General features: G+C 38.6%; 1 protein-coding gene across 2 annotated transcripts in view; it reads right to left on the minus strand.

The window, feature by feature from the left end:
• Positions 1-1910: 1910 nt before the first annotated feature.
• Positions 1911-12952, minus strand: part of LOC126330835 (zinc finger protein 710-like) — a 112932-nt gene continuing 101890 nt past the window's right edge. For both annotated transcript variants that reach the window (XM_049996431.1, XM_049996430.1), the window contains one exon: positions 1911-3359. In XM_049996431.1, the coding sequence (XP_049852388.1) occupies positions 3331-3359 (29 nt within the window). In that variant the 3' untranslated portion in view covers positions 1911-3330. The remainder of the gene's footprint in view (positions 3360-12952) is intronic.

Consider the following 12952-nt stretch of genomic DNA (forward strand, 5'->3'; position numbering starts at 1 on the left):
ACAGTTGGTTGGCCCTATTTTTCATTATTTTCATGACTCCATTGTTGGAGGTCATTTGGGTGTTGCCAAAACCCTAGCTAAGATTGCCCCAACAATTGACTTGGCCATCCATGAGGCATGATGTGAAGAGGTTGGTCAATATTTGCTGTTTGTGTAAGATGGTTAAACCTATTAGTGGCAAGCACATGGGATTTTTAAAGTAAGAGAGGGAGAAAAATCTCATGGATAATTTATTTATTGACTATGTAGGGCCTCTTCTCCGGACCTCTAGTAGCTGTAAATATATCTTGCTGGTTGCTGATGGCTTTAGTTGGTTTGTTTGACTTATTCCTAGTCGCAGGGTCACTGCTAGTCTGACCATTCAACATCTTACCAGGATTTTCATTGTCTTTGGACTTAATTAGTGATAATGCACCAGCGTTCACATCTCGTCAATTTAAGCATTTCTGTTTGAATAATGGTTTCCATCATGTTACCACCACTCCATATTTTCCATGACCATCCTTAGCAGAGCACTTTAACTGCAATTTGAAGGCCACTTTAATAATTTACCATACACATTCGCCATCCAAGTGGGACCAAACTCTCCCATGGTTTTAGTTTCACCTTTAATTCTGCTCATCATGAGGCATCTGGAGTTACACCGGCGTCCTTAATGCTGCCTTATCCCTTGAATTGTCCCCTGAGTTGTTTATGGGACATCAACACTTTGTTACCTGAAGTAATAGATGCCCAGTTTATTAAAAGCAACTGGGATAGTTCTATGGCCAATATTATGGGAGCTCACCAATGAGAGGCACTTCATTACAGTTGTGGCAGGTCCCCCTTCCAGGAGAAGGTTAGCAACACTGTTTTTCTCCAGAACTTAAATCCCAGGAAGCAATCAGGTGGGGCGGAGAGAGTTAAATGAGCTCTGCATTTTCTTGGACCTTATATCATACAGGAAGTGTTAGGACTAGTTAATTTATTACTTATATGGATATGGTGACTGTTCTTTTGGACATGTCCAAAAGAACAGACACCATTGATGACCTGCAGCCGTCTAGAACAAAATCAGAATTATATATTAATACCGTCAGCTGCTGACGGGCATTGATATATATCAATGGGGGCAGGTGAAAAAGTGTGCCCCAACCAGGACTTGAACTCGGGATCTCCTGCATACATGGCAGACACTCTACCAATCTGAGCCACCAAGGGAACAGAGGATACTGCGACTGCAGGGACTATCTCGCACACACCTCCCGTGAGACCCACATTCTTACCTTATATGTCCACACATTAGATTCATAGTGTCCCACCCAAACACACTCATTACTCGTGGAAGACATTCTTACCAAGCCTCGTAAGAGTTCGGGGAATATGTGTGCATCTGCACAGAAGAAGAAGAAGGTAATGGCCGGTATTGCCAGAACTGTATACTTATATGGATATGATATCTGTTCTTTTGGACTTGTCCGAATGTATATACCCCTTTTAATGGGTGCTAGATATATCCTGTCTTATTTAGTGTTTAAGTAAGCCCACTGAAATATCTCTCTTAAATTAAACTAACTGATCCAGTTTCCTGTGTTCTATGATTTATCTCATCAAAAAGTGTTTCAGTGCTATAATGTAGTTTAACTATTTATTCCCTAATTTTTGTAGAATTTAAAATTTCTTAATTTGCAAGCCTTAATCTGTTTGTGTAAATTGTTATCAGTATAGCTGTGACCTACCTAATCAATTGCAACACGTAATTGTTGGTGTTTTAACTGTTTGTGTTGCAATAAATGCAAACTTAAAGTGAAGCTTCCGGGTGATTCATATTCCCCGGTTCCTAATCCTCAGTAATGCTAGAATTAATTTTTTTATTAAAGCTTGTGTTAAGGTTTTTTGGTGAGTTACTGGGAGAAAAGAAAAGGAGGTGCTACAATGTATACACAAATTTGACTCATCCTGCTCCTTGAGCTCATCCATAATGTTACATGCACCCTTTTCACAGACAATTGAAGAATGCTTCTTGCACACAAACATCTCACACTGATAGCAATGAATTGTAATAACAATATTCTTTTTTCTGCACATGTAATGCAGCAACTCTTTTTTTTTCTAGGCTCTTCCCTTTGTCAAAGTTCATCCAATAAGGTACCAAAAATATTTTGCGGTCATTTGGAAGTGTAGGAATGTGGCATTTTGTAACTAAATCAGCTCACATCAGTTGTTGAGATACATGTTTCAAAATTATCCTCCTTGGTTTTCTTGGATTTTCTGTATCGGACTGAAAGAATATTTGGACAGTGATGCCAGCGATATTTAGTAAAGCAATGCATATAGCCATTGTCTGTTTTCTAGTTACATGAGCCACAAAGTATTTACTGCACATCTGATGCAAGTGATGTGTTTCTACAAAACTGAGATTGCCAATGAAAATCTAATAAACAAATTATCAAAAGTAATATTCCAATTGCATCCATTCAGACTTTCTGCCAATTGATGCACAATATCATATGGTTTAAATGATGCCTTGTTTGGGACATCTAGTTGTCTTCCACAATATAACTCATTTGATACTGTGTGCAATGTTTTGGCATTACAAATGGCAAAGAATTTCAAGCCATACTTGGCTGGTTTGTTTTGTATGTACTGAATGAATGAACATCTTCCTCTATAAGGTGACAGAATCCCATCTATGGCTGCAAGCTCTCACAAACTATAGCCTTCCTTACAATTTATAACAAATTTATCTTTCTCATGCCTTCATGTTCTTAGTCATCTCTTGTCATCAAATCTCACACTTATGAGAAGAAATAAGAACCATCAGTACGACATAAAAACTCTGAAAATCATAATACCAGCCCCATCATGACCCCAAAGTTCTTCAACATTTGTTTTATTTCCGCCTTTCAAGCTAATCAAATTAAGGGTTCCAATAAGAGCACAGATCCCTTTCCTCAAAGTCTCCTTTACGTCTCTCCCTCTAGAATATTTGTTTTGTGATATCAGATTCCTAATATTCAAGTTGATGAATGGATCATGTCCTCACTAATCTTGTTGAACGCCATTAATTCCTGTGTAATACCTTTAGCAGGCCTCTTTGGACCAGGAATGATTTTTATTAAATTTCTTGAGGGTGTTTCTGCTGTTTTGGCTACAATACTTTCTATGGACCACTTAGTTTTACCATATTTACCAACACGAAAAATAATACTAACACCATATTTACCAACAAAAAAAAACCAAAATCGCTGTCACCAACATCTTCTTCATAACACTGTAGTTCCTCTTCTTTGAGATGTATATGTTCAGATTCAGAATACTTGCTATCATTGGAACCATCTTTTAGAAGGTTTAAAATTTCCACCTACGACAATCCTTTTCTGAAATGTACGAACAAAAATTAAACTTATTTGATAAAAGATTTTAAACCATAAAACAATGGTATAAATAATTAAAATAAAAATTTACTTACATTATTGGATGCATGCCTGACCCTGTACACAAACTGAGTGCAAACAAAAATAAGCTGTAGTTATTGCCAGAGCTTTTTTGTTACAACTCTAGCAACAAAACAGATGGCTAACAGAGGTCCAACTTGAAGATAGGTGGACTCACAAGCAGTTCAACAGTGAGTAATTAGAATTCAGAGCAAAACAATGAACTGTGATTGACTCAGTCAACAAACATTGTTGATCATAAAGTATTATGAAACAAATTATAAACAATGTTCCTCAGGATAGAGTACTAGGACCAATTCTGTTCTTAATTTATATTAATGAGTTTCCAAATGGTTTAAGAAACAGAGAAAAGAATGGATGACAGCAACATTATAGTCACTGATAAAAGCACCAGAACAGGTGAGAAGGCAAATGAAATCTTTAAGAATGTCTACAATTCACAAGCACATAATAAATTAGCATTTAACATGAAGAAAACAAACAGCATGAGCTTCAGCCTAAGGAGAAAAAACAACTCTCACAATAAACTTATATGATAAATTTATAAACTTTGTAGTAAACACAATTTTTAGAGGTGAATATTAATTTTCAATTGAATGCAAGGAGCACATAAAGATTCTGGCAAAGAGAATGTCATTAGCATGTTACACCATTAAAATCTAAATAATTAATGGAAAATCTCATATAAAGATGTGAAACAAATACTAACAAAGAGATAGGGGGGCTGGCCAGTACTTACCTCAGCTCAGTACAGCCGATTGATACACAAAAAACAACCGAAAATTTATGATCCTAGCTTTCGGAATAAATGTTCCTTCATCAGGGAGGAGAGAGGGGAAAGAAAGGGAAGAAGGGAAAGTGGATTTAGGTACTCACAACCCAGGTTATGAAGCAACAGGGAAAGGAAAACAGGGAGGGTAGCAAGGATGGAGGCATGGTTGTCAGAGGGAAGCCAAAGATATTCTACTGTAGGTACTGTGCCAGCTTCAAACCAAAGAGGATGCATACAGAAGTAAAGAGGTATATAGTATAAAGATGTAGGATGAAAAGATGCATGAATGGCTAAAGAGGAAAGGGAAAGAGGAGAAGACTGAAGAGTGAGGTTGTGTAACGTAGGTTCAGTCCAGGGGGATGGCGGGATGAAAGGATGTGTTGGAGTGCAAGTTCCCATCTCCGCAGTTCAGAGAGACTGCTGTTGGCTGGGAGAAGTCCAATGGCACATACGGTGTAGCAGGTTTCTAGGTCCCTAGAATTATGCTGGAGGGCATGCTCCGCTACTGGGTATTAGACATCTCCTAGGCGGACAGTTCGTCTGTGTCCATTCATGCGCTCAGCCAGTTTAGTTGTTGTCATACCAATGTACAAGGCTGTGCAGTGCAGGCATGTCAGCTGATAAATGGCATGTGTAGTTTCACACGTGGCCCTGCCTTGAATTGTGTATGTTTTACCAGTAGCGGGGCTGGAGTAGGTGGTTGTGGGGGGATGCATGGGGCAGGTTTTGCAGCAGGGTCGGTTACAGGGGTAGGAACCGCGGGGTAGGTAGTCTGGGAATATTGTAGGGTTTAACAAGGATGTTACGGAGGTTAGGGGGGCGACAAAAGGCAACTCTGGGTGGTGTGGGGAGAATTTTGTCAAGGGATGATCTCATTTCAAGGGTTGACTTGAGAAAGTCATATCCCTGGCAGAGTAATTTATTGATGTATTCGAGGCCAGGATAATATTGGGTGACAAGGGGGATGCTTCTGTGTGGTCTGAGGGTAGGAACATTGTTGTTGGACAGGGAGAAATGTATTGCTCGGGTGCTCTGTTTGTGGACAAGGTCTGCAGTATAGTTGCGGGAGAGGAAAGCACTGGTCAGGTTATTGGTGTAATTGTTGAGGGATTCGTCACTGGAGCAGATACGTTTGCCACGAATACCTAGGCTGTAGGGAAGGGAGCGTTTGATGTGGAATGGATGGCAGCTATCAAAGTGAAGGTACTGTTGTTTGTTTGTGGATTTGATATGGACAGAGGTGTGGATGTGAGCTTCAACAAGATGAAGGTCAGCATCCTGGAAGGTGGCTTGGGTTTTGGAGAAGGACCAGGTGAAAATCAGATTCGAAAAGGAGTTGAGGTTATGGAGGAAATTAAGGAGTGTTTCTTCACCATGAGTCCAGACCACAAAGATGTCATCTATAAACCTATACCAGGCCAGCTGTTGGGTCTTCAGGAAAGCCTCCTCCATGTGGCCCATGAAGAGGTTGGCATAGGACGGAGCCATCCTGGTTCCCATGATTTGTTTGTAGGTCTGGCCTTCAAAAGTGAAGTAATTATGGGTGAGGATGAAGTTGATAAGTGTGATAAGGAACGAGGTTTTTGGAAGATCTTTGAGTGGGTGTTGGGAGAGGTAGTGCTCAAGGGCAGAAAGACCAGGGGTGTGTGGGATGTTTGTGTAAAGGGATGTAGCATCTTTTGTGTTCCCATCTCCGGAGTTCTGACAGGTCAGAACTGGCTCCGTCCAGTCATCCTAATTTAGGTTTTCTTACATGACTTTGAGCAAATGCTTCTGGAGCAGATGCTTCCAAATGCCTTCAAGCATAATGTACTAATGTTTATATTTTTCCAGTATATTAGTGAGAGCACACATCAATTTAAAAACATCTAAAATGCTGTATCTAATATGGTATTTTTGTTTATACACATTACATTATTATTGATAATATACAAGAAACAACAATATTCAAAATGACTGTTATTATGGGCAAAGGAAGATGATAAGTGAGAGTCATTTGAGTCTTATTTTGTAGATTTTAGCTATATCTACAAAAGATCACATTTGCTAGTGGTGTGAGTTTTACATATCTGCATTTGTCTGTGCTCTACCACAGTTTTTGTTCACTAAGTTTGTGGTGTTGCACTCTGGAGTGTCAGCAGATGGTGCAGTTCTTCAGTCCCATCCACATCTACATACATACTCAACAAACCACTGTGAAGTGCATGGCAGGGGATACTTCCCTTGTACTAGTTATTTGGGTTTCTTCACATTCCGTGCATATATGGAGCGTGGGAACAATCACTGTTTAAATGCCTCTCTGTGTGCTATAATTAATCAGATCTTGTGTAGGGGGTTGAAGTATATCCCAACAGTCATCATTTATAGCTGGTTCTTGAAACATTATAAGTAGGCTTTCTCAGGATAGTTTGTATCTATCTTCAAGTACCAACCACATCAGTTTCTTCAGCATCTCTGGACACTCTCCCACGGATCAAACAAACCTGTAATCATTTATGGTGACCTTCTCTGTACATGCGCCATATCCCCTGTTAGTCCGACCTGGTATAGGTCCCACACACTTGAGCAGTATTCTGGGACGGGTCTCATGGATGACTTGTAAGCAATCTTCTTTGTAGATTAATTGTATTTCCATAATATTCTAGCAATAAACTGAAATCTGCAGCTGCTTTATCCACTTGGGTGCATGGTATGTGATTGTTCCATTTCATATCTCTACAAAGTGTTATACTCATGTATTTATATGAGTTGATATTTAAAAAAAATTGTCAACCTTTGTTGCACCACTTTGGATCTTATCATGATCTGATTGAATGTTTGTGCAGCTTTTTCTAGACAGTAATTCATTATAGGTAACTCCATAAACTTTTCTTGATTCGCAATATCATACTTTTGACAATAAGCATAGGCTTGGTCATCAGTCTGGAAGTGCTTTTCATAAATCAAGAAATGCCACTTCTAACTGACTGCCTTGAACCATGGCTTTCAGGATGTCATGTGAGAAACATGTTACTTGGGATTCACATTACTGGTGTTTATAGAATCCATCCTGGACAGTCTGGGGGAGGAGCTCAGAGTATGTTTTGGTACCACAGAAGTCTTTACACATGGTAAGAGTTTCTTTGGGTTTTGTGAAAGACCCATTAATAATAGGATTAGGTTAGCTGACCAAAAAATTCTTTGGTTTTTTGAGAGATCCATTGATAATACTCTGCTATTTTAGTGGAAAGACCAGTAAAGTGCAGCACCACATGAGGCTCTCCCATGAGGTTGTTGATTATCTAGTCAAAACAAGAGAATCATCGAAAAGAAAGATTTATGCCCTTCTGGCAGAACTAGAAGTGGCATATTTTGAATTAGAGTGATTGAAGGACAAAGAGACAATGGGAACTGGGTAAAGGTAATGGGTAATAATCAACAGGAGAAAAACTCAGAAATCAAATTTCAGTTAGCAATAGGTTTGACTTTTATCAGAAGTGGAGAGGAGCCTAAACCAATTTCTGAGCAAAGTACAGTACAGCAGACTTGTAAGAACAACTTTATGGCTAGATCAGTAGGAAAGTCAAGTAGAAAGAAAATAATCCTGTTTCTAGGTACAGTCATGGGAGGGTTATAGGAAACAAGTTACAGGAAAAGTTAGGTGTAGAATGCAAAGCCACACATGACACCTAGTGCTAAGTTCAGCTAGGTGACAGAGAACTTAGGGGCTTTTGCAGAAATTTTGAAGAAGAACATCAGTCACTTATAGTAGGAAGAGCAGGAAACACCCTGTCTAGCAACTAAAATAAAAGTATTAAAGGTGACCTGGAGGAAATAAGAGCACCAACAGCACAGGCTGCTGTAGGGTTTGTGGAGTTTTTGCAGCACCGTCACCAGACCTGAGTTAACACGGCTGTCTTCAGTGTAAACAAAGATCTGAATGGATTGCTTTTGTCTGAAACAAAGTGTCTTATCTCTACAGTGCCTGTTGCTGCATTCAGGAGATGAGAACATACAAATCATGGCCTGCACATGAATAGGAGGGTGAAACACAGATTAGCAGAGCATCTCCCAGAAAGTGTAAGGGAAGCCGCGAACACATAAGGTAAAGCCACTGTTTTGGCTGGAGTAATTTTGTAGGTTAGAGTCAGGTTATAGACAGACAGCTTGAAAGAAATGAGAACAGGACAGGACCATAATATATTTAATGGCTTCCAGAAAAATGAAATTAGTTTGTTTCATTACTAGCACATTACGGAGCTGAAAAACAAGGTAGATGAGCTTTTCTTATGTCTAGATGATATGAGATACCCTGAAATGATAGATTTTCTGTGTCTCTCTGTACCTATGTAACCACAGGGACTGAGAAATTATGTATATGGGATTATAGACTGGTGTCATTGTGTAGAGTGCACTTGGAAAAAGGAGGAAGTACCACAGATATTAAAGTTGGGCATAAAGTCAAAAATATTAATACAAATAGTTTTGTGTAGATCAGAACCTGTGAGTTGTTACTGAAATCTACAGATGCCCTCTAGGAAACTTATGGCTATTTATGAGAAATCTAGATACATTATTGAGCTAGCAGTCAGACAAGAAAAAAAAAGTTTGCAGGTTGTGAAGATTTCTTAAAAGATTATGACAGATAAAATAAACTGGAACCATTATTTGGCTGTTTTAATTTGATTTCTGTAGTAAATTTTTCAATTAACATGCAACAAAACTGCAGTACCCTAACCGATAACATTTTTACAGACAGTGCACAGACTGAGACAATTAATGTATACCCAGTTGTTAATGGACTACCTGAACATGAAGCACAATGACAGGAAATAAACAATGTAGTACCTTACAGCACTGAGGTATGTTCATGCAAAGCAGGGATGTTTCTTAATGAGGACCTGTTACATGGGATGAAGTATATATAGAAAAAGATGTTAAAGTGAAATTCAATATATCACATAAATTTGTGTCAATCTTGAAAGTGGTTTTCCTAAAAAGCTATCGAGAAAGTCCATACAAAATGTAAACTATGGATAACTAAAGGAATTAAAGTTTCCTGTAGCGAAATTTAGCCACAATAAGTTATGATCTGAAGTTACTTGTGTTCCATTCTATGGGCTCGTCCACAGAAGAGTAATCTCACTAATAACTAGAAGCAATTTACTTAGCAAATAAGAAGGGTTTTTCAACAGAGAATGCTATTCATACTTTCACTCACCACCCATTACAAGCCCTGAATAATGAAATATTGCTGGTTGGTATTTTTGGTGATCTTTCCAAGGTGTTTGATTGTGTAGATCATATTGCAGTCACAGAAAATCTGAAGTTTTATGGAATTGATGGTTTGTGCACAAATGGTCTGAATCAACTTTAGCTAGTAAAGTTGTGCTGAATAATTCAAACAATAATTCAAACAATGTTGAAAGGAGAGAAAAGTTTAGTGACTGTGTAGAAATCACAAATTTTGTCCCACAAGCTTCAATTTTGGGTCTGTTCTTATTCCTTATGCCTCCTAAGAGTCATCAACTGCATTTTTTATGATGTTTCGTCAGATAGTTGATATTTTGATTTTGCTATGTTTAGCTCGAGTAGGCCCAAAAAATTAGTGTAGTATGATATTTGTTTCATCATTATGCATTGACAGGGACAGTAAAACATAAAGAATAACTAGTACCCCAGCAGTGACTGAGCAGTGCTGCTGCATGGCAGTGGCATTCAGTATTGCCAAGGAGATGCTTTCGCTGCTGGAATACCGATTATTCCTCATGTTTTATTGACCCTGTTATATACATTGATAAAATGAATATCACACTAGACTAATCTGTGACTGCCCTATCAAATACGTACATAAAATCCCATTTTAAAAATGATTTTGTTCGGAACAAGGAATGGACCATCACTTACTGTCAATCGGGGACATCACATGAAAGACTTGGTGAGTATTATTTGTTTGGGCTGACTCCAGCTACACATTTCAAAAACTAAATTGTAAATATCTGCTGAAACAAAACAAAAAAAAAAAAGAATAAAAGCCTTACGGATCTTTGGAGTAACACTTTGTGCTTGTGATTGACCTACCACACAACATTCATCAAGCAGAATTGGTACTTTTTGCAGACAATACTAGTGTTATGATAAAGAAAGAGACGATATTGTTACTGATGTTTTTCAAGGAATTATTAACTGGTGGACTCTTCCTTAATTTTTGGCAAAACAGACTATATTCAGTTCAAGGCAACAAATAGAAATACCAACAATTTATGTAGCACATGAGCAGGTTTCAGTAAACATGGTAAGGTGCACTAAATTTTCGAGTGTACGTACTGATAAAACAAACTGGAAGAAGCATATCATTGTGACCCAGGGAGTTGGGATCAAGTGACAAGGTCCAGTATACACATGCAGTTGTTAGTGCCACAATGATATGCGTAATAAAATTTATTTTCCAGGATGAGTTTATAGAGCTATAAAGTATCTCAGTACATCCAACAGCAGACGGCTTAAGCACGAGCTGTGTAGAAGTGCTGAAATGACCCATATAATAGGATGTAGTGAGTGGCACTTTATGAACTGTTCGATACCAAGAGACAGCTTTTCGGTATACCACCCAATCCACACTACACAGAACACAGTGTGTAATGACACATTTTTTGCTTCATAATTTATGATCAGATACTGAAGGATACATTATGGAACAAGGCCCCAGGGATAGACAACACTCCACTGGAAGTACTGACAGCCTTGGGAGAGCCAGTTATGACAAAACTCTACCATATGGTGAGCAAGATGTATGGGACAGGCGAAATACCCTCAGACTTCAAGAAGAATATAATAATTCCAATCCCAAAGAAAGCAGGTGCTGACAGATGTGAAAATTACCGAACTATCAGTTTAATAAGCCACAGCTGAGAAATACTAACATGAATTCTTTACAGACGAATGGAAAAACTGGTAGAAGCTGACCTCGGGGAAGATCAGTTTGTTGGAATACATGAGGCAATACTGACCCTACGACTTATCTCAGAAAATAGATTAAGGAAAGGCAAATCTACATTTCTAGCACTTGTCGACTTAGAGATACCTTTTGACAATGTTGACTCACTTTCAAATTCTGAAGGTGGCAGGGGTAAAATACAGGGAGCGAAAGGCTATTTACAATTTGTACAGAAACCAGATGGCAGTTATAAGAGTCGAGGGGCATGAAAGGGAAGCAGTGGTTGGGAAGGGAGTGAGACAGGGTTGTAGCCTATCCCCGATGTTATTCAATCTGCATACTGAGCAAGCAGTAAAGGAAACAAAAGAAAAATTCGGAGTAGGTACTAAAATCCATGGAGACGAAATAAAAACTTTGAGGTTCACAGATGACATTGTAATTCTGTCAGAGACAGCAAAGGACTTGGAAGATCAGTTGAACGGAATGGACAGTGTTTTGCAAGAGGGATATAAGATGAACATCAAGAAAAGCAAAATGAGGATAATGGAATGTAGTCAAATTAAGTCGGGTGATGCTGAGGGACTTAGATTAGGAGATGAGATGCTTAAAGTAGTAAAGGAGTTTTGTTATTTGGAGAGCAAAATAACTGATGATGGTCAAAGTAGAGAGGATATAAAATGTAGACTGGCAATGGCAAGGAAAGCCTTTCTCAAGAAGAGAAATTTGATAACATTGAGTATAGGTTAAGTGTCAGGAAGTCATTTCTGAAAGTATTTGTATGGAGTGTAGCCATGTATGGAAGTGAAACTTGGATGATAAATAGTTTGGACAAGAAGAGAGTAGAAGCTTTTGAAATGTGGTGCTACAGAAGAATGCTGAATATTAGATGAGTAGATCACATAACTAATGAAGAGGTATTGAATAGAATTGGGGAGAAGAGGAGTTTGTGGCACATCTTGAGTAGAAGAAGGGATCAGTTGGTAGGGCATGTTCTGAGGCATCAAGGGATCACCAATTTATTATGGGAGGGCAGTGTGGAGTGTAAAAATCGTAGAGGGAGACCAAGAGATGAATACACTAAGCAGATTCAGAAGGATGTAGGTTGTCGTAGGTACTGGGAGATGAAAAAGCTTGCACAGGATAGAGTAGCATGGAGAGCTGCATCAAACAAGTCTCAGGACTGAAGACCACAACAACAATGACATTATGTACACAATGTAGAATAACTAATTAGCTTACCAGCCTGCAAAGTAAAAGTAACTAGTCAGAAGCTCTAATTACTGGTTATGCATTATTTCAGAATCAGCAATTTGATAATGTTTATGGGAAAACTAATTATGTAACTTTTGAAAACGATAAGTGAAGATGTTGTGATAGTCGAGCGGAGTGGTCGCACAGCTAGAGGTGCCATGTCACAGTTTGCATGGCCCCTCCCGCCGGAGGTTCAAGTTTTCCCTCAGGCATGGCTGTGTGTGTTGTTCTTAGCATACGTTAGTTTAAGTAGTGTGAAAGTCTATGGACTGATGACCTCAGGACTTTGGTCTCAGGAATGCACACTCATTTGAACCTTGGATGTCATGATAATGTTAGCATCAAATTCCAGCCTGTAACTAATTAGCAAATTAATCACTAAAATTCAGTTGTTTCATCTAAAGCCGAATTAACAGTTCAAAAAGTTTCACAACATAAAATTTAATTAAGTTCATGCAGGATCTTAGGGAATCATGTTGTTAAAGATGCCAGACTCAGAATGCCTGTAATTAATTTTTTACACCTTCTAGAAATTTCAGATATAAACAAATGACCTTTTCGAGGCTCTGGCAAAAT

The sequence above is a fragment of the Schistocerca gregaria genome, chromosome 2 (genome assembly GCF_023897955.1).
Source record: "Schistocerca gregaria isolate iqSchGreg1 chromosome 2, iqSchGreg1.2, whole genome shotgun sequence".
Classification (NCBI taxonomy): Eukaryota; Metazoa; Arthropoda; class Insecta; order Orthoptera; family Acrididae; genus Schistocerca; species Schistocerca gregaria.